General features: G+C 44.4%; 1 protein-coding gene across 2 annotated transcripts; it reads left to right on the top strand.

The window, feature by feature from the left end:
- Positions 1–303: 303 nt before the first annotated feature.
- LOC118387215 (4-galactosyl-N-acetylglucosaminide 3-alpha-L-fucosyltransferase 9-like) lies at positions 304–22188 on the top strand. 2 transcript variants are annotated; one of them, XM_052524034.1, is made up of 2 exons: positions 304–446; positions 20847–22188. In XM_052524034.1, exon 2 carries the CDS (start codon positions 20855–20857, stop codon positions 21971–21973), a length of 1119 nt encoding a protein of 372 aa, XP_052379994.1. In that variant the 5' UTR covers positions 304–446; positions 20847–20854; the 3' UTR covers positions 21974–22188. The 2 variants fall into 2 exon arrangements, with proteins under 2 accessions (XP_052379994.1, XP_035631274.2); XM_035775381.2 differs by lacking the exon at positions 304–446 and adding an exon at positions 1416–1629.
- The last annotated feature ends 402 nt before the right edge of the window (positions 22189–22590 follow it).

Genomic DNA, 22590 nt, shown 5'->3' on the forward strand with positions numbered 1-22590 from the left:
TCCCAGAAATCCCTAACAGGTACCATATGAACACACATGTATAAATCAGCAATGTACAGCAAACTTGTACACATTATAAAATAGAAAACAGTACTCAGAATGTGACCTACCCCTTGCATCACATTTCATACTGGGGACACCTGACGTTCGCGATCTCCCCCATCTGCAAGCGGGGCCAATCACAACACGCCTTATTTTCATCGGAATTGAACCAACCAATAAGAATGCTTGAACATTAAATACACCTTTCTTTCGAGGCATGTGGAAACATAACCACCCTGTTACAGAGGCAATCCGAATCTCACGATTTATAGCTGGCTAAATTTAACATCCTTCCGAGACGTGGTTATCGAGGGAAGTGACCCTTTGGAGTTTTAAATAATCGAAGGACGACAGTGCACGGTGGCCTCGATAACGAGCACAGCAGTGGAGGATATCTTGACAAGGTTAGCACCGGAGTACAGTGGCCAACACACACACTAACTGGGGGGCTAAGTCAGCACAAGACAAGGAAGCCCGATGTCCTCCGATAAAGGGGATAGGTAGGGGAGAGCGGCGAGGGTGGCATTTTCTGAGCCAAACTCATCAAGTCCAACCAACAACACCACATAAAACATAATTCTGCTAAAAATCAATGACAATTTCTCTAAACCAGTGCCGTATGGCCTTTTTATGTGAGTGCTGATGCCACCCTGTGATAAACAGTTCCCACTTTGTCAAAGGGAGGGGCACAAAATATTTTGCTAGTCCATTCCCAGCTCGCTTCTCCAGGGTGCTGTTGGAGAGACGCATAGCTGGGGCGCTTCACCAAAGTTCGGTCAAAAAGAAAATATCAAAAATAAGCAGATATAGGACATGGTAGAAATAGTATGTGGCCTTTTCTGTAGCCTACAGGCTGGAGATAAAATGTATGGCAATGTAATGAGACGGACACCTTTCACATCATGCAGGTTTCTCCGATCAAATAGCCTAACTTATTTGACGGCCAATTAAATAAATCATGCGCTTTCATGTTAAGAAACAACATATCCTAAAAACAGGACATGGGAAGATACAATCCGAAAAATGGGGAGCAGTCAACTTGCTTGATACAACTAAAATACATTTGCGAGAAGAATGGACAATGAGTGTCTGGTGTACGGTTTCATATGAACCACGCACACTTCCTCCCACGCTGTCAAGTCAACGGCGTGACTATTATTATTATTACCCGATATTATCAATACTTTCAACCGTACTAACGTCTGAAATGTATGAAGTAGAACTTCTTGCATCACCACTTTCTAAAGAAACCCGATGGAGGATGTTTTTCTTTACCGTTTATTGGCGTGGCTTAGAAGGAAGTAACGCGATCTGGCTTGCCCCTCCCCGCTGAGGCAAACCTCTATTTCACCTTGACAATAATGCTATATTTTCCAACTATAAGGGTGTCCAGAAGTAGTTTTTTCCCCCTTCACCCAGTGTAGTTGGAGGATCTTGTGAAACAGCTTCTCGCGGTTTCCTATCGCTTCATTGAACTGATGAGTAGGCCTACCAAAGAAACATCTCACAGCTACATAGTTCTCATCGGGCGTGTGTATGAATGACTTGACGAGAAGCTCTGAATACGGCGTGACAACCTGTTGACCGGTGAGGCATTATCTTTTTGTCTTACAGGCCTTACTTATTGCTGCTAAGTTGAGTTCCGTTTTGAATGGTCAAGTAAAATAATACATGCAAATGTACTTGTATATTTTACAGGATTGACTTTTATGTCTGAGGCTGTGTCCGAAATGTATTGTCTACTACTCACTCAAACTACATCTTGTGCTGTGCCCAGTTTCCCGATCGCGATATAATTTAGGTTTACGAGTGTTCGAAGATGTAGGCCTAACATGCGTTTCTCAAAACACCACGTAGAAAGAACGGTCGCTCGGTGCGTGGTTGGAACATGTGTCAATAGTGATAGGATCTCAAGAAGAGCACTCGTATCCGCTTTCTCAATTTAAATATTTTCTTAACTCTATAATTCGTTCACAATACTGACAACTAATCAGCTGATATATATTAATAGGCCACCAACGGCTGCAAATAGAGGGGCTTATTCCGTTTGCCAATGAAAATGCACTAAATCACCGATTTTGGCACATTGCATTTGTTAGGCTACACATCCTGAAATGTATTGAGACAAATTAGTCGCCTACAACTAACAAAATAGAACTCAATTGATTGACCACGAAATATATTTCAATATGATTGAAATAGGCCTACAGTCTAGTGTTTATTTTTATTGTTGTCCTCTCGGATTTCATTTTAAGCATATTTGTATGCGTCGCTTGTTTGTATCAATTGCAAAGACGTGCTACTTTTTGTCGTCAACTTCCTAAATTATCAGCGGTCACCGAGAAGACGGATAAACCATGTGATTATATGTTTAGCGGAGGTCTGTGTATAAAGTGACACGGGAGGGCAAAAAAAGCATTAACTATGCATTTAGCTGTGCTACGAATGTACTAGATTACGAATGTTAAATGCAACGTTATACAAACGATGGTTTTGGAAAATGGCTCGGAGATGTAATGAACCTCATACGAAGGTTCTAACTATGAACTTAGCCCTAAAATGTTTGTTTTTTTGTGAAATCGGTCCCCCAAGCTTACTAGTCATACTTTAGCCTACTACTTTTTTTTTGTAAAAACGGATTCGTTAGGCTGCGTTTAGACAGGCAGCTTTAATTGTGAAAATAATTAGGCGAGGGGCAAAGATCCGAATTGTGCTTCCTGTGTAAAGGTAATTTATGCAACAGATCATCACACTAGGTTTTCCTATCGGAGTTTTAGTCCACTAGATTAAATTTATTTCCGCCTTTCAATAATTTAAGTGATAATGCCCGAGAAGCCGCTGTTGAGGCTATATTGGCACGGGTATTAGGCCCGATACGAAGTTGAGGCCGAACCCCCACCACCACCACCACCACACACACACACACACACACACACACACAATTGTTCATTGCTGCGACTTGCTTGCTCGTTGAGATTTTTGCTCTTCTCTCCGTTGTCAGTTTAGCCTACATGCATACCACTGATCTTAGTAGCATAAAGCATTTTTTTACGTGTGTCCTTTGATGGGGAGGCACTAGTAATGTCTGCAGTTTTTGGTTTCGCTCTTTGTTTCAAGTGTAGTCTATAAATAAAGCTCTCACGTGTCTTATTTGTCTAATAGTTCTGAAATGTTTATTGCTTGCATACATTTTACTCCCTCTGTTTTAATATAACACACATACATTAATTATTAATTTTGTTTGACTGTCCTGACTTGAAGTTTGTTCTATAGAGAGTATTTGACTAGCCACAACATGTAAGGAATATAGAGGAGGGCGGGGATTGGTGACCTCTGTCTCCTGGCCTCTAGGCCTACACTCCCTGCCCGCCCGCCTCCCTGCCCTCTCCCTGGGCCTGAGAGCTTACTCCCTGGAACTACAGGCCTCCACACCTACCTGGTCAACACCCCTCTCCTTTGGCCTTAAAGTATAGCTTACTATCTGGAATTACTAAGACGTGTATAGTCCCACTGTTAGGAACCCCGTGAAACAGGCTCTGTGCACCTAGTGACCCACCTACTTTTTAACGCTCAGAGACAAAGTCCCTACTCCAACCTCCACAGCCTGAGTGCTGCTCCCAGCCCCCCGAGTCCGGCCGCCCCTGCTCGGACTCTGAGTGTCCCCCGCCTTGGGGGAGGCCTCCTCGTGCACCTGGGGACCCTTTGACTTCCACAGCTGACTTCCCAATCTGACTCACAGTCCCATCCCACCAGAGGACGGGTCCGGGTGGATGGGCGACCACCATCTAGCCCCCTACGTATCCAGAGCCCAATGTCAATATTTTATGCCTTCTACCCGCCTGCCTGTGCCCCCTCACACTCGGTGTCTGGCCTCTGGCCCTTCTGCGTGCACCTGCTAAGTAAAGAAGAAGGAGGATGGTGGAGGAAGACTGCTTCCGTCCCCGACAAAAGCTTGGATCGAGGGCTGACTTTCAATAGATCGCAGCGAGTGAGCTGCTCTGCTACGTATGAAACCTTAACCCAGAATCGGGTCGTCTACGAGTGATTTAGCACCAGGTTCCCCACAAACATGCGGTGTGCATCAGGAGAAGGGCCGCAACTCACCCGGCCGCACCCCAACTCCGTCACGGACGGCTCTACTCATCTGCCAAAAGAGGCAGGCTGTCCTGGGCCAACCGAAGATCCGCGCCGCTAAGGTATCATTACGTTTAGGGGGGGATTCTGACTTAGAGGCGTTCAGTCATAATCCCACAGATGGTAGCTTCGCACCATTGGCTCCTCAGCCAAGCACATACACCAAATGTCTGAACCTGTTGTTCTTCCTCGTACTGAGCAGGATTACTACAGTTGGGTACGCTCCTTTTGAATTTCATCAAGTGATCCTAGGCTGCTTCCGTCCATTTTATGGGTCCACAGAAAATCAATGGGCGTTGATGGTACTACCCACATCAGATGTAGGACTTCCTCCCCAGACAAGCTGGAGATGCCTCTCCTCACTTCGTAGGGCATGAGCCAGATCCACGCATTGCCCTATCACTGCGTGGCCAATGGGTTTAGTCTCCGCTTTGAGTCTAGTGAGCGTAGAGGAGACCTCCACAAATACAATGTGTGGTGTCCCACACAGGCAAGCCTAGGCCTGGTAGTGTCAGCTAATGGTAAGGCACATGTCATCTCCACTACATGCTCCAAGGAGCGTGGAGGAGAGCTCCCACATAGAATGTGTAGAGTCCCGCACCCCGGCGAACCTGAGACCTGGCAGTGTCCATAACCGCTCGGCACATTCCATCTCCATTTAGTGCTCCACTGTTAGCGGGTCCAGCCAAAGCCAGCTTTCGATTCAAACCTTCGGTTTAGAGTTAGCTAAGTTTTTATTTAACCTTTATTTAACTAGGCAAGTCAGTTAAGAACACATCTTATTTACAATGATGGCCTAGGAACAGTGGGTTAACTGCCTTGTTCAGGGGCAGAACGACAGATTTTTACCTTGTCAGCTTGGGGAATCGATCTAGCAACCTTTCGGTTACTCGCCCAACTCTCTAACCACTAGGCTACCTGCCGCCCAAGTATACGGGGGGCGTGTTAACACGTTTCACCACATAGTACACAGCCGTCTCCCAGGACTTTAATTCCCCCAGCCAAAGCCAGGGATGCATTCGAGCCATTATTATCAGATTGGCTTCCTGTCAAGGTCAGGATTCGTTTACAAGAGCAAAAAATCATTGAGTCTGGTGGAGCCTCCCTCACATTTTCATGCTTGACCGAAAGCCCTGTATTCCAGGACCGACTGCCACCTTCTGTAAACAATCAACAGCTGTCACCATCTGCAGCTAACTCCTGTTTGGTTTGCATCGTTAGCGACACCTGAAAACAGGTGACATACAGGGAGAGATTGGAAGAAAATGAGGTAGCCCTCTAGCAGTTATCTCCCTTTACTCCCTGTACTAACAAGCTAGAGACGGTATGTATCCTAGCCGTTGGAGAGACTCCCTCAAACAAGTGACAGAGTAGGGGTTGGAAGAGCCCTCCAAGGGCTACGGTACTATTTATCCCGAAGTTATGGATCTGACTTTGCCGTCTTCCCTTACCTCCCCTGTCTTAACCTATCTGAGGTAGTCACTCTCAGCCGGACCAGGGTTTCGTTCGACCTGAAGTCACCTTTTGCTCCAGTTTGTTGTTATGTTAGGGCTACCTGCAAGCAGGTGACACAATGTATGGTTTGGGGTCGACCATATTCGACTTCACATTATTTTGGGAAGCATAGGCATCCAATGTCCTGGGCTAAGGACTCCTTAAGACTCAAATCAAATCAAATTTTATTTGTCACATACACATGGTTAGCAGATGTTAATGCGAGTGTAGCGAAATGCTTGTGCTTCTAGTTCCGACAATGCAGTGATAACCAACAAGTAATCTAACTAACAATTCCAAAACTACTGTCTTATACACAGTGTAAGGGGATAAAGAATATGTACATAAGGATATATGAATGAGTGATGGTACAGGGCAGCATACAGTAGATGGTATCGAGTACAGTATATACATATGAGATGAGTATGTAGACAAAGTAAACAAAGTGGCATAGTTAAAGTGGCTAGTGATACATGTATTACATAAGGATGCAGTCGATGATATAGAGTACAGTATATACGTATGCATATGAGATGAATAATGTAGGGTAAGTAACATTATATAAGGTAGCATTGTTTAAAGTGGCTAGTGATATATTTACATCATTTCCCATCAATTCCCATTATTAAAGTGGCTGGAGTTGGGTCAGTGTCAATGACAGTGTGTTGGCAGCAGCCACTCAATGTTAGTGGTGGCTGTTTAACAGTCTGATGGCCTTGAGATAGAAGCTGTTTTTCAGTCTCTCGGTCCCAGCTTTGATGCACCTGTACTGACCTCGCCTTCTGGATGATAGCGGGGTGAACAGGCAGTGGCTCGGGTGGTTGATGTCCTTGATGATCTTTATGGCCTTCCTGTAACATCGGGTGGTGTAGGTGTCCTGGAGGGCAGGTAGTTTGCCCCCGGTGATGCGTTGTGCAGACCTCACTACCCTCAAATCAAATTTTATTCGTGACATACACATGGTTAGCAGATGTTAATGCGAGTGTAGCGAAATGCTTGTGAGAGCCTTACAGTTGAGGGCGGAGCAGTTGCCGTACCAGGCGGTGATGCAGCCCGCCAGGATGCTCTCGATTGTGCATCTGTAGAAGTTTGTGAGTGCTTTTGGTGACAAGCCGAATTTCTTCAGCCTCCTGAGGTTGAAGAGGCGCTGCTGCGCCTTCTTCACGACGCTGTCAGTGTGAGTGGACCAATTCAGTTTGTCTGTGATGTGTATGCCGAGGAACTTAACTTGCTACCCTCTCCACTACTGTTCCATCGATGTGGATAGGGGGGTGTTCCCTCTGCTGTTTCCTGAAGTCCACAATCATCTCCTTAGTTTTGTTGACGTTGAGTGTGAGGTTATTTTCCTGACACCACACTCCGAGGGCCCTCACCTCATAGTTACTCCTTGGGTCTTCAATGCTTTGTTTTAATTAAACAGTCGGATTCCCCTGGTCCGCAACAGTTCTAAGTCAGCTGTTATGCGCCGCGCGAATGGGGCCGGCATGTGCCGTAGCTGGGGAGATCCACGAGAAGGGGCAGGGCGCGTATCCAGATTCGCCGCCAACCTGCGGACACCCCCCCCCCTACCGGTCTGCTGACAGACACCACCCTGACAAACCCCCGCACACAGCCACTTGGTCAGACAACAAACTTCCAAGGTGGCGAAGGAGTGACTCTCTCGGGCGAACCCATTCCAGGCCGCCCTGCCCTTCACAAAGAAAAGAGAACTCTCCCCGGGGCTCCAGCCAGCTTCTCCGGGATCGGTTGCTTTCTGCATTGGACACCTCTGTCTCCGCCAGTCTGTGGACATTCCGAAAGTAGTTTTGAGGTCAGTAGGTCACATGACCAAGGAGCTAATGAAATTAGAAAGTTTGAAAAATTCATGTAAAACCATGTGAGATGAAAATGGACAAACTAAAGGGTGTGCAATGCGAGTGTACATTCTGAACCTTGTTTGAGGTCAGTAGGTCACATGACCAAGGAGCTATTGAAATTTGAATGTTAAAATAAAATTTTACTTTTGTTACGCTCCCTAATTCAACTAGGAATACCAAATGCTGTTCACTTCTCCACATGTTTATTATCTTTGAAAGGGAATTCATGTCCAAATCATGAAAATAAGTCCTGTGCAATGTGCGCAATTTTTCCAACATCATGACACTTATTTGGAGTCTGTGGCACAAGTGGTTTGAGGGCTATTACGATTTGAAAGCGTGAATATCTGTTGTCTAGCCAACCTGAAACTGTCTTTACCTCATTTGAAAAGTAGTGCATTTATTTTTGAATTAGTCCATTCTATAGTCAGAGCATTAACTTTTCAACTGTGCTCCGCATCGGAGCAATTTATTTAACATCATGAGCGGCACCTCTGTCACTGTCATTGCGGCACATTGGTCTAGTTATGTAAGGGGATTGAATGCATGTTTTAAAGAAACGCTGCTCAAGATTAGTGGAGCTGAATGGAGCGAGAGAATGTTCTCCGCTGAGTTTATAAAATCTTTTAAAAAGAGGAGCACGGTAGTGCTGTTTTATGTACAATGTTAACACAATTAGTGCTGTTACTCCAGTCCCTATTATTGCAGACATTTGACAGCATGTACTAAAGTTGATTTAATCCACACTTTCATTAGTCCCCTCGTTTGGTGATTGGCATTTAGGAAGCAACAACGAAAAGGCAGCTGACAGACCTACAGTATGTTTTAGCAGGGAAGTTTGGTAGGGTAACTTGATTTGTAACTATTAAAATAATTGTGAACTGAAAAGTGTAAGCTTGATTCTAGGGGGTGGGGGGGACAATGAATATAATAATAATTTGGTTAGGGGGTAGGGGCAGAGTTGAAATCTTGTCTATAGGAGACTTATCTATTGACTTAATTTAATTTAGTCTTAACAGCGGAACTATTCTCATTAACAATGGGCTAATATATAGGGTAATTACTGTGCTTGTCAGAAAGAACACTACTGTTATTATCCACACTTATTTTATTATTCCACTTCTTCCCAATTTTGCCACAAATCTGATTTGATTTAACCTTTATTTAACTAGGCATGTCAGTTAAGAACAAATTCTTATCATGACAGCCTACCAAAAGGCATAAGGACTCCCTGTGGGGACAGGCTGGGATTAATATTATTTTTAAAATATAGGACAAAACACACATCACGACAAGAGACACCACAACACTACATAGAGAGACCTAAGACGACAACATAGCATGGCAGCAGCACAACATGGTAGCAACACAACATGGTGCAAACATTCTTGGGCACAGGCAACAGCACAAAGGGCAAGCAGGTAGACAACAATACTTCATGCGAAGCAGCCACAACTGTCAATAAGAGTGTCCATGATTGAGTCTTTGAATGAAGAGATTGAGATAAAACTGTCCAGTTTAAGCTTTTTTTGCGGCTCGTTCCAGTCGTTCGCTGCAGTGAACTGGAAAGAGGAGCGACCCAGGGATGTGTGTGCTTTGGAGACCTTTAACAGAACGTGTGGAGACCTTTAACAGAACGTGACTGTCAAAACAGGTGTTGTATGTGGAGGATGAGGGTTGCAGTAGGTTTCTCAGATGGGGTGAGTGTTTTTATAAATAAGCCTCAACCAGTGGGTCTTGCGACAGGTATACAGAGGATGACCAGTTTACAGAAGAGTATAGAGTGCAGTGATGTGTCCTATAAGGAGCATTGGTGGCAAATCTGATGGCCGAATGGTAAAGAGCATCTAGCCGCTCGAGAGCACCCTTTCGTGCTGATCTATAAATTACGTCTCTGTAATCTAGCATGGGTATGATGGTCATCTGTATCAGGTTTAGTTGGGGTGAAAGAAGTGCGATTACGATAGAGGAAACCAAGTCTAGATTTAACTGTAGCCTGCAGGTTTTATATGTGCTGAGAAAAACAGTGTACCATGTAGCCGAACTCCCAGGTACTTGAGGTGACTTACTATGAGGTGACAACCTCCAGATCTAAATCCTCAGGTAGTAATCACACCAGTGGGCGGAAGGGCATTCTTCTTACCAAACCACATTACCTTGGTCTGAACACCTCCAAAACAAAAGGTAAAGGGCAGAGAGCTTGTTGGACACTACAAAAGCGTTGTTGTAGAGCGTTTATCACAATCTGGGGAGGGGTATAAGAGTAGCATTTGCATATGAATGGATGAGAGCGCTTCCTACTGCCTGAGCTATGTTGTTGATGTAAATTGAGGAGAGCGTGGGGCCTAGGATCGAGCCTTGGGATACTCCCTTTGTGACGGGCAGTGGCTGAGACTGCAGATGTTCTGACTTTATATACTGCACTCTGAGAGAGGTAGTTAATAACAAACCAGGCCAAAGACCCCTTGTACACCAATACTCCTTAGCCGGCCCACAAGAATGGAATGGTCTACTGTATCGAAAGTTTTGTCCAAGTCAGTATAAATAACAGCACCATATTGCTTAGAATCCAGGGCAATGGTGACATCATTGAGAACATTTAAAGTTGCAGTGACACATCCATAAGCTGAGCAGAAACCAGATTGCATACCAGAGAGAATACTATAGACAATAAAGTTAGTCAGTTGATTATTGACAAGTTTTTCAACACTTTTGATAAACAGGGAAAATTAGAAATTGGCCAATGACAGTTAGGATCAGCTTGATATCCCCCTTCAAATAAAGGATGCACCGTGGCTGCCTTTCAAGCAATGGGAACCTCGCCAGAAAGGAGAGACGGGCTTAGCGATGATAGGGGCTGCAACCTTAAAGAAGAAAGGGTCTAAACCATCTGACCCAGATGTTTTTTGGGGGTCAAGTTTAAGGAGCTCCTTTAGCACCTCGAACTCAGTGACTGCCTGCAGGGAGAAACTTTGTAGGGGAAAAAGAGGGAGGAGCATCGGGGCTAGTTGCATTCGAAGGGGTGGGAGATGAGGAAATGTTGGACAGGCAAGGAGGCATGGTTGAGTTAATGAAGTAGTGATTTAAAGAGCTCGGCCATGTGCTCTTTGTCAGTAACAACCACATCATTAAGGGACATGGGCAGCTTTGAGGAGGAGGGTTTATTCTCCAGGTCTTTAACCTCTAGAACTGCTCCTTAAAGTAACTAACTTTGACCTTCTGGATAGCCTGAGTGCACTTTTTAAATTCGCCTGAACGTGAGCCAGTCAGCCTGATTCATGCGTGTGCCGAGCCTTTCGCCAAATGGAATTCTTGAAGTGGAGTAACTCTGACAGATCACAGCCAAACCAGGGGCTGAACCTGTATTTAATTCTCATTTTCTTTATGGGGACTTGTTTAACATACCACTGAAAATATCAAAAAAGAAGGTCCAAGCATCTTCGACAGAGGGGATCAAGCTGATTCTATACCATTTTAGAGGCCAGGTCATGAAGGAAGGCTTGCTCATTAAAGTTTTTAGCAAGTGTCTATGACAAATCAGGACAGGTCGTTTCACTGAGCAGCCATCAACACAGGCTGTAAAATAGTAGTCACTAAGGTCATTACAGAAAACACCAGACTGATACCTATCAGGATTATTTGTGAGGATAACATCAAAGAGTAGCCTTTTCTGGGTGTTTGGAATCATACTGAGTCGGGTTGGTAATAATCTGAGAAAGATTTAGGGAGTCCCATTGCTTTATGACTTGGTCAGGTGGTTTAAGCATGTCCCAGTTTAGGTCACCTAGCAGGACAAATTCAGACTTAGTGTAAATTGCCAGGAGAGAGCATAGGGCAGGAAGGGTACAGGCTGGTGCTGATGGAAGACGATAGCACCCAGTAACAGTCAACAAAGAGCTATTTGAAATGTAATGCTTAAAACCAGCAAATTAAATTGTTTGGGGACAGACTTTGAGGAGACAACTGAGCACTGAAGGTGTTGCTTGGTAAAGATTGCCACTCCACCACCTTTGGAAGATCTGTCTTTCCAAAAGAAGTTAAAACCAGAAAGGTTAACATCAGTATTCAAAACACACTTCCTTAACCACATCTTAGTAATGAACAACACATCTGGATTGGAGCTGTGAACCCACACTTTCAATTGATCCATTTTAGGTAATAAGCTTCTAGTGTTAACGTGCAGAAGACCCAGGCTTTTACGAGAGCAGAAATCAGTGAAGCTGAAATCAGAGCAGAATTGGGACTAGCAACAGTAGATGGGCCAGGGTGTACATGCACATTTCCAGATATAATCAGCAGTAAAACAATCAGGGCACGGCAGAGGACAGGGAGAGCTCTGCCGTGTTGATTTGACATTTGAATATGCATCAGATGGCAACAAGATCATATTGTACAGCAATTTAATCAGGTAACATGAATACAAAGCCGGTGAGAGGTGGTTAAAATAGGATGGTAGGCCAAGAGTCCATGTAACCAATAGTCGGGGTCCCGAGTGTGGGAACAAACTGTCTGCCCCACGGTTGGGTAAACAAGCACCTTTTAAAGTCACAAAGCAGACTGGAGTCATGAGGCAAATGGCATAAAGCACAAGAAAAAATATATAACGACTTGGGGCCATTGTAAGTTCAAAGTGTCACTCTCCCCAACAGGGCGTGTGTGCTGGAGGTGAGCAAAAGCTCGGGGGTACCTGTACCAGACAAGGGGAGACAGGGCAGACGGTCAACACATTGTCAGGTGGAATCCAAAAAGCAGTGCAGCAGGCAATGGGAGTAGGTTACACCCACTTGGGAGAAGATTTTTTTCGGGAGGCAGATTCCTTATAGAAAATCCCAGCTAGCTAGCTATCGTAGCTAGCAAGCCTCTGTCTCGTTTTTTTTCTGTGGAAAAGGGGGTCGTTAGCTAGCTATATCTCTTCAGTTTTGGCGACTGGTCCTTTACGACATTCAACCAAAGTTGTCCTGTGGCTGTTATATTTTGGCGATTGCGGGAGGTATGTGTGTCAAACAGGCGTCACACACACACACGGTATCCCCAAAGCAACACCATTCTAACGGCCGTTGTGCATTGTCAGACTGCGAAGAGGCGTGGAGTTGCCTGCAGACATGGTGCCCTTTGAATTCGCTACGATGTTATTCTAAATCCCCTGGGTATGCCAACACTGCATAGTATATTTTAGAGTAACAGCTAGGCCAGCAGCCTATATGTCGTAATGGCATGGTGTTTTATGTAGGCTACACTTCCAATGAAGTAGCCTCATATGCTTATTACTTGAGTTGCCTCTCCTCCCACAGACTCTTGCTAAAACCCCTGCTTCATTGTTCATTTTTCCGACAGCTGTTCGATGGGCCTGTAATTTACTTTCACTTACCCACTAATGTACAATTAGTGGGTAATCTAGTGTGCCGCTATAGATTTATAATGGGCTGCAAAATAGCGGTGTTGGAGCGAATTTGGAGAGCAGCTTGAAATGGGGCATACTCTGGTCTCCAGGATCCCAAGATAATAAGCTTTATTGGGTGTGCTCACATAGCCAACTAGCCTATAGTCGTAAGGGGGAAATAATACTGTTAGTAAAGCACCATGGATAAAGTTGATAATAGTTGCCATTATTCACACATTTATTTGCAAGGTGTTTGCCTAGGCTACGCAGCAGAACGTTGTAGCAGATGACAGGAACTCGATGACAGGAACTCGACCACACTTCTCTTCGTATTTAGTGACCATCGCCAATTCTTTTCTTTTTTTTCTTTTGGTACTCATAACCCACCATTGCCGTTTAGTGTATGCCTACAATCTGAAATTGTCAGTGGGAAATTTGGCATGGGAGTTATTAACTCATTCCATTGGTAAGTGTAGGTACGCGATGATGCCTGTTTGAACCAGCATTAGGTCATTTGTTTGTTTTTGACCCTACTTTTTACTACCCACACACAACCCGCTATCTCTACCTACACTATATATACAAAGGTATGTGGACACAACTTCCAATTGGTGGATTTGGCTATTTCAGCCACACCCGTTGCTGACCGGTGTATAAAATCGAGCACACCGCCATGCAATCTCCATAGACAAACACTGCCATTAGAATGGCCTTACTGAAGAGCTCAGTGACTTTCAACGTGGCACCGTCATAGGATGCCACCTTTCCAACAGGTCAGTTCGTCAAATTTCTGCTCTGCTACAGCTGCCCCGCTCAACTGTAAGTGCTGTTATTGTGAAGTGGAAACGTCTAGGTGCAATAACTGCTCAGCCGTGAAGTGGTAGACCACACAAGGTCAGAGAACGGGACCACCGTGTGCTGTAGCATGTAAAAATCGTCTGTTATTGGTTACAACACTCAATATCGAGTTCCAAACGGCCTCTGAAAGCAACGTCAGAACATGAGCTTCATGAAATGGGTTTCCATGGCTGAGCAGCTGCACACAAGCCTAAAATCACCATGTCAAATCAAATGTTATTGCTCACATACATGTGTTTAGCAGATGTTATTGTGGGTGTTACGAAATGCTTGTGCTTCTCATTAAAACTCATTTTTCAACCACTCCACAAATTTCTTGTAAACAAACTATAGTTTTGGCAAGTCGTTTTAGGACATCTACGTTGTGCATGACACAAGTAATTTTTCCAAATATTCATTGTATCACAATTTAGGTGGGTCAGAAGTTTACATACACTAAGTTGACTGCCTTTAAAGAGCTTGGAACATTCCAGAGAATGATGTCATGGTTTTAGAAGCTTCTGATAGGCTAATTGACATCATTTGAGTCAACTGGAGGTTTACCTGTGAATGTATTTCAAGGCCTACCTTCAAACTCTGTGCCGCTTTGCTTGACATCATGGGAAAATCAAATGAAATCAGCCAAGACCTCAGAAAACAAATTGTAGACCTCCAAGTCTGGTTCAGCCTTGGGAGCAATTTCGAAATGCCTGAAGGTACCACATTCATCTGCACAAACAATAGTACGCAAGTATAAACACCATGGGACCGCACAGCCGTCATACCGCTCAGCAACGAGACGCATTCTGTCTCCTAGAGATGAAGGTACTTTGGTGCAAAAAGTGCGAATCAATCCCAGAACAACAGCAAAGGACCTTGTGAAGATGCTGGAGGAAATGGGTACAAAAGTATCTATATCCACAGTAAAACGAGTCCTATATTGACATAACCTGAAAGGCCACTCAGCAAGGAAGAAGCCACTGCTCCAAAACGCCATAAAAAGCCAGACTACAGTTTGCAACTGCACATGGGGACAAAGATCGTACTTTTTGGTGGAATGTCCTCTAGTCTGATGAAACAAAAATGACCATAATGACCATCGTTATGTTTGGAGGAAAAAAGGGGAGGCTTGCAAGCCGAAGAACAGCATCCCAACCGTGAAGCACGGGGGTGGCAGCATCATGTTGTGGGGGGGCTTTTCTGCAGGAGGAACTGGTGAACTTCACAAAATAGATTGCATCCTGAGGCAAGAATATTATGTGGATTTATTGAAGCAACATCTCAAGACATCAGTGAGGAAGTTAAAGCTTGGTCGCAAATGGGTCTTCCAAATGGACAATGACCCCAAGCATACTTCCAAAGTTGTGGCAAAATGGCTTAAGGACAACAAAGTCAAGGTGTGAGTGGCCATCACAAAGCCCTGACCTCAATCCTATAGAACTTGTGAGCAGAACTGAAAAAGTGTGTGCGAGCAAGGAGGCCTACAAAACTGACTCTTGTTACACCTGCTCTGTCAGGAGGAATGGGCCAAAATTCACCCAACTTATTGTGGCAAGCTTGTGGAAGGCTACCCAAAACGTTTGACCCATGTTAAACTATTTAAAGGCAATGCTACCAAATATTAATTGTGTATGGAAACCTCCGACCCACTGGTAATGTGATGAAAGGCCGTCTCGTCGTTGTTGGTAATCAAGCCTACCACTGTTGTGTTGTCCGCAAACTTGATGATTGAGTTGGAGGCGTGCGTGGCCACGCAGTCGTGGGTGAACAGGGAGTACAGGAGAGGGCTCAGAACGCACCCTTGTGGGGCCCCCGTGTTGAGGATCAGCGGGGAGGAGATGTTGTTGCCTACCCTCACCACCTGGGGGCGGCCCGTCAGGAAGTCCAGTACCCAGTTGCACAGGGCGGGGTCGAGACCCAGGGTCTCGAGCTTGATGACGAGCTTGGAGGGTACTATGGTGTTGAATGCCGAGCTGTAGTCGATGAACAGCATTCTCACATAGGTATTCCTCTTGTCCAGGTGGGTTAGGGCAGTGTGGTTGAGATTGCATCGTCTGTGGACCTATTTGGGCGGTAAGCAAATTGGAGTGGGTCTAGGGTGTCAGGTAGGGTGGAGGTGATATGGTCCTTGACTAGTCTCTCAAAGCACTTCATGATGACGGAAGTGAGTGCTACGGGCGGTAGTCGTTTAGCTCAGTTGCCTTAGCTTTCTTGGGAACAGGAACAATGGTGGCCCTCTTGAAGCATGTGGGAACAGCAGACTGGTATAGGGATTGATTGAATATGTCCGTAAACACACCGGCCAGCTGGTCTGCGCATGCTCTGAGGGCGCGGCTGGGGATGCCGTCTGGGCCTGCAGCCTTGCGAGGGTTAACACGTTTAAATGTCTTACTCACCTCGGCTGCAGTGAAGGAGAGACCGCATGTTTTCGTTGCAGGCCGTGTCAGTGGCACTGTATTGTCCTCAAAGCGGGCAAAAAGTTATTTAGTCTGCCTGGGAGCAAGACATCCTGGTCCGTGACTGGGCTGGGTTTCTTCTTGTAGTCCGTGATTGACTGTAGACCCTGCCACATGCCTCTTGTGTCTGAGCCGTTGAATTGAGATTCTACTCTGTCTCTGTACTGACGCTTAGCTTGTTTAATAGCCTTGCGGAGGGAATAGCTGCACTGTTTGTATTCGGTCATGTTACCAGACACCTTGCCCTGATTAAAAGCAGTGGTTCGCGCTTACAGTTTCACGCGAATGCTGCCATCAATCCACGGTTTCTGGTTAGGGAATGTTTTTATCGTTGCTATGGGAACGACATCTTCAACGCACGTTCGAATGAACTCGCACACCGAATCAGCGTATTCGCCAATATTTTTATCTGACGCAATACGAAACATGTCCCAGTCCACGTGATGGAAGCAGTCTTTGAGTGTGGAGTCAGCTTGGTCGGACCAGCGTTGGACAGACCTCAGCGTGGGAGCCTCTTGTTTAAGTTTCTGTCTGTAGGCAGGGATCAACAAAATGGAGTCGTGGTCAGCTTTTCCGAAAGGGGGGGCGGGGCAGGGCCTTATATGCGTCGCGGAAGTTAGAGTAACAATGATCCAAGGTTTTACCACCCCTGGTTGCGCAATCGATATGCTGATAAAATTTAGGGAGTCTTGTTTTCAGATTAGCTTTGTTAAAATCCCCAGCTACAATGAATGCAGCCTCCCGATAAATGGTTTCCAATTTGCAAAGAGTTAAATAAAGTTCGTTCAGAGCCATCGATGTGTCTGCTTGGGGGGGGGGATATATACAGCTGTGATTATAATCGAAGAGAATTCTCTTGGTAGATAATGCGGTCTACATTTGATTGTGAGGAATTCTAAATCAGGTGAACAGAAGGATTTGAGTTCCTGTATGTTTCTTTCATCACACCATGTCTCGTTAGTCATGAGGCATACGCCCCCGCCACTCTTCTTACCAGAAAGATGTTTGTTTCTGTCGGCGCAATGCGTGGAGAAACCCGTTGGCTGCACCGCCCCGGATTGCGTCTCTCCAGTGAGCCATGTTTCCGTGAAGCAGAGAACGTTACAGTCTCTGATGTCCCTCTGGAATGCTACCCTTGCTCTGATTTCATCAACCTTGTTGTCAAGAGACTGGACATTGGCAAGAAGACTGCTAGGTAGTGGTGCGCGATGTGCCCTGTGTCCGGAGTCTGACGAAGTCGGGGTTTTTTTTGGGTCGCTGCATGGAATCAATTCCGTTGACCTGTTTGTAAGGCAGAAGACAGGATCCGCGTCGCGGAAAACATATTCTTGGTCGTACTGATGGTGAGTTGACACTGATCTTATATTCAGTAGTTCTTCTCGACTGTATGTAATGAAACCTAAGATGACCTGGGGTACTAATGTAAGAAATAACACGTAAAAAAAACCAAAAAACTGCATAGTTTCCTAGGAACGCGAAGCGAGGCGGCCATCTCTGTCGGCGCCGGAACCAATTCATAGTGCCAATTTTAAAGTTTGGTGGAGCAGTAATGATCTGGGGCTGTTTTTCATGTTTTGGGCTAGGCCCCTTAGTTCCAGTGATGGGACATCTCTTTACGCTACAGCATACAATGACATTTGAGATTATTCTGTGCTTCTAACTTTGTGGCAACAGTTTGGGAAAGACCCTTTCCTGTCTCAAGATGACAATGCCCCCCTGCATAAATTGAGGCCCATACAGAAATGGTTTGTCAAGATTGGTGTGGAAGAACTTGACTGCCCTGCACTGAGCACTGCCCTTAAGCCCATTGAACACCATTGGGATGAATTGGAACGCAGACTGCAAACCAGGCCTAATCGTCCGACCTCATTAATGCTCTTGTGGCTGAATGGAAGCAAGTCCCCGCAACAATGTTCCAACATCTAGTGGAAAACCTTCCCAGAAGAGTGGAGGCTGTTATAGCAGCAAAGGGGGGACCAACTCCATATTAATGCCCATGATTTTGGAACGAGATGTTTGACGGGCAGGTGTCCACATACACACTACATGACCAAAAGTATGTGACCACAGTGTCCTTCTGAAAACAATCTGTGGCAATATTTTCCAGGTCCTAATGCTTATAATATTATGTGCTAAAAGATCAAGGATTTCCTTACTAAAGCCAATTCTAAAGTATAGTTTCACCAAGTCATCTAACTCAGGCATTTCAATGGTGGCATGCACAGCAACGGGGAGCCAGGGAGACATTCCCTTAACCATATCCCCTACATTAATATTGAAATGCTGTATAACTGAGACTTTATTATAAAAATGTTTACTTTCGTCTCAAAAAAGATATATTGCCACTATGCTCAATATTGCCATTATTCACTTGGCCCTTATACTCCTCTAATGTTTGGTGGTTGTGGCTTTAATCAATGAGTGACATATTTAAAGGGCAGTGGTGCATTTTGAACACAACTGGTCATTCAGTAAATCACAGTTTCTGTTTTTACTGAACGCAGACCAGGGCCTGGTTTCCCAAAAACATCTTAAAGCTAAGTTCATCTTTAGAACCTTCGTAAGAGCATATTTAAATTCCAGAGCCATTTCCCAAAACAGCCTTTTATAAACGTTGCACATGAAATCGCTCATAATCTAACTCCTGCCTCAGACCACTATTAGAACAGCTAACGCCTCAATTACACCGACAGTGAAAATGTAATTTTGGTCCACCAGAAGTACATTAATTTCCAATGGAACGCTGCTTTTGCCTTGCAGCATTGCCTTGCAGAGGCAGTTGCAGTGTGTTCTGTGTGGTGCATACATTAGCTTTATGTATGCTTGACAGAAGTGGTATCAGAAGGTGAATGTTGAACTTTTTGTTGCACAAATATCCAGATATTTGCCAACCGTTTTGCGAAACAAAACTGTCGGTGGGATCGAGGTGTACGTGTCTTATACCACCGTTTGCCCTCCTGTGTCTCTCACACACACACACACACACACCTCTGCTAAACATAGAATGAAGATGTTAATCTGTCTCTTGACTTCCGAAAACTTCATTGTTGAATATAAAGCCTAAAAAGTTTGCAATGTTGTAAACAAGCGAAGCAAGGATGCATTTAAAAAAAAACAAATTAAAACCAAGATGTATGAATTATATGATAGCTAGTTAGATTATTAGGCTAAATATTGATATCTTTCATGTATGTTCAATCGATAGACCTACCTAGTATTAAGCCATTAGGCTACATCAGTTGCTTCAATATTTGTATTTATGAGGCCAGCTATAGGCTACTATTATCTAAAAGCGCACACATTTCACAGTAGCCTAACCAATAATCTACAGGTCAACATATTAGATCTATGACAACGTCGCTTCACATGCTACTTCATGGTTAATTGTTTTAATTGTAGATTCTGTAGGCCTCATTGATGCTCAATTCCTGCCTTTTCATTAGGCTACAATGATTTGAGCAATTGCGAAATAACCTATTTTTAGGTCACATAGAAAATATCAAGAGGGAACGAGTGACTTCGGCTTCACTTGTTTTTGGTCAAAGTTTACACACTGAATTATGCACAATTTTACATACTCAAACATTGCCTACACAATAGTATGAGAATTCATAACACATGGCAAACATACAGTATAATTCAAATGCATAATAGGCTACACAACAATCTTCTGGATCATCCAAGTGCTCTCTAGCAAACTTCCGACGGGCCTGGACATGTACTGGCTTAAGCAGGGGACACGTCTGGTACTGCAGGATCTGAGTCCCTGGCGACATAGTGTGTTATTGATGGTAGGCTTTGTTACAATTTTCCCATCAAGAGAATAAATGTATTGTGTAAAAAGATAAAGTAAAATTGAATAGCCATAGATCATTTTAGCTCTTTAGCCTATATTCTAGAATAATTTTAGCAAAAGAAAATATCAATGTGACTTAACTAGGCCTAGATTGGTAAACGCATGAGATCACTCGTTTTAAAGTATACCTCACCCACCATTATCAAAAATATATATTTCCAACAGGTTGTGCTGAAATGAACTTTAACACAATCTTGAGGTAGCCAGGTAGACGTTTCCTCGTTGTTTCTATTTCCAATCAGAAATTGACTGAAGTTTTTTTTTGGGGGGGGATCAATATTAAGATCACTTTATTGATCAATTGCACACAAGGTCCAACTGAAATTTGACCTCTGCTTTTAACCTAACCCCTACAAAATATTTATGTTTGTGTTTTGGAGAGGTGGGGGGGGGGGCTGCCACACTGGGTGCCTGGGGAGCTGTTGTTGTGGGGGGTTAAGTGCCTTGCTTAAGGGCACAACGGCAGGCAATGGCATCTAGGATTTGATACCAGCAACCCTTCGGTTGCCAGCTCACTTACTGCCAGATTTGAACCGTCAGACACGGAATTAGTCTAGGATTGCCTCGAACCGCTAGGCTGCCTGCCGCTCCTGGGTATTAGCTCTTTATTGCTTTTATGAGAGAGTTGTCTTTCGGGCACAGGATGAGGGCAAATATATGTTTTTAATCTGCACCAGTTTATTTTCTTTTACTTTGTGTGTACACACAAGCTGTTTAATAACAGCTAAACAAAATTCTTCATTTAGTTGCATTTCTTTGTGTGAATAATGTTTTTCTTTTGCTCTTTACAGGAGGCAAAATGCTGCCTAGTACATTCCTTACTGGACCTTTGCGTATCATCTTGGTGGGGATCCTTGGTATAGGAGGATTTCTGACGCTGTTTGTAATGTACTATCAATCAGCTCCATCTCAGATCTGCCCTCCCCAGCCTGCTTTGCCACGTCATTACTCAAAGCCATCTGAGAACAGCTCCTTGTCTAAGAAGCAGCCAGAGCCAGACAAGCCCATCATGCTGTTGTGGTTCTGGCCTGAAAACCGCAGATTTGATTTTAGAGATTGCACCACTTTCTTCAACATTGATGGCTGCCAACTGACAGATGACCGGTCTCTGTACAACAAGGCAGACGGGGTGCTCATCTTTCACAAATCCATCAAACATGATTTATCCAACTTGCCTCCATCACCTCGACCACCATTCCAGAAGTGGATCTGGTATCATGTGGAATCACCTACAAACACAATTAGAATACCTGGTCTAGAGAACCTTTTCAACTTGACCTTGAGTTATAGGGAAGATGCAGACATCCCTGTACGTTGGCGCTTAACTGCAAGGAAAGGTCAGGGTGAGGACTTTGTGCTGCCCAAGAAGGATAAATTAGTTTGTTGGATTGTGAGTAACAATAACCCTGCAACTGGAACAGCAGTAAGGGATAACTATTACAGAGAGCTTGTCAAACATATTAAGGTGGATGTCTATGGAAAAGCCTTTGCAAGATTCTTGAGATATGAGGACTACTTCTCAACACTCTCCAGCTGTAAGTTCTACCTCTCCTTTGAGAACTCAGTCCACAGAGACTACATCACTGAGAAGCTTAACGGACCACTTGCAGCAGGAACAGTGCCAGTAGTATTGGGCCCACCGAGACAGAACTATGAGGACTTTGTCCCGGGAGATTCCTTCATCCATGTTAATGACTTTCCCAATGCAAAAGCCCTGGCTGAATTCCTCCTGAAGTTGGACAAGGATGATGAGGCATATCTGCGCTACTTTCAGTGGAATAGAAACTTATTTGCTCAGCAACATCTAATTCAACTGAGTCAAGAGTTCATCCAAGCTATTTGTTATGCCTGTGACCATGTAGGAAAACATAAGGAGTACAGGGTTGTGCACAATATTTACAAATGGTATTTTGGTTAATCAAACTTACACCCTCTTCTGTATACAGTGGGGCAAAAAAGTATTGTCAGCCACCAATTGTGCAGGTTCTCCCACTTAAAAATATGAGGCCTGTAATTTTCATCATAGGTACACTTCAACTATGACTGACAAAATGTGAGAGAAAAAAATCCAGAAAATCACATTGTAGGATCTTTATATGAATTTATTTGCAGATTATTGTGGAAAATAAGTATTTGGTCAATAACAAAAGTTTCTTAATACTTTATATACCCTTTGTTGGCAATGACAGAGGTCAAATGTTTTTTGTAAGTCTTCACAAGGTTTTCACACACTGTTGCTGGTATTTTGGCCCATTCCTCCATGCAGATCTCCTCTAGAGCAGTGATGTTTTGGGGCTGTTGCTGGGCAACACGGACTTTCAACTCCCTCCAAAGATTTTCTATGGGGTTTAGATCTGGAGACTGGCTAGGCCACTCCAGGACCTTGAAATGCTTCTTACGAAGCCACTCCTTCGTTGCCCGGGCGGTGTGTTTGGGCTCATTGTCATGCTGAAAGACCCAGCCATGTTTCATCTTCAATGCCCTTGCTGATGGAAGGAGGTTTTCACTCAAAATCTCACGATACATTGCCCAATT

Source organism: Oncorhynchus keta, chromosome 8 (assembly GCF_023373465.1).
Source record: "Oncorhynchus keta strain PuntledgeMale-10-30-2019 chromosome 8, Oket_V2, whole genome shotgun sequence".
Classification (NCBI taxonomy): domain Eukaryota; kingdom Metazoa; phylum Chordata; class Actinopteri; order Salmoniformes; family Salmonidae; genus Oncorhynchus; species Oncorhynchus keta.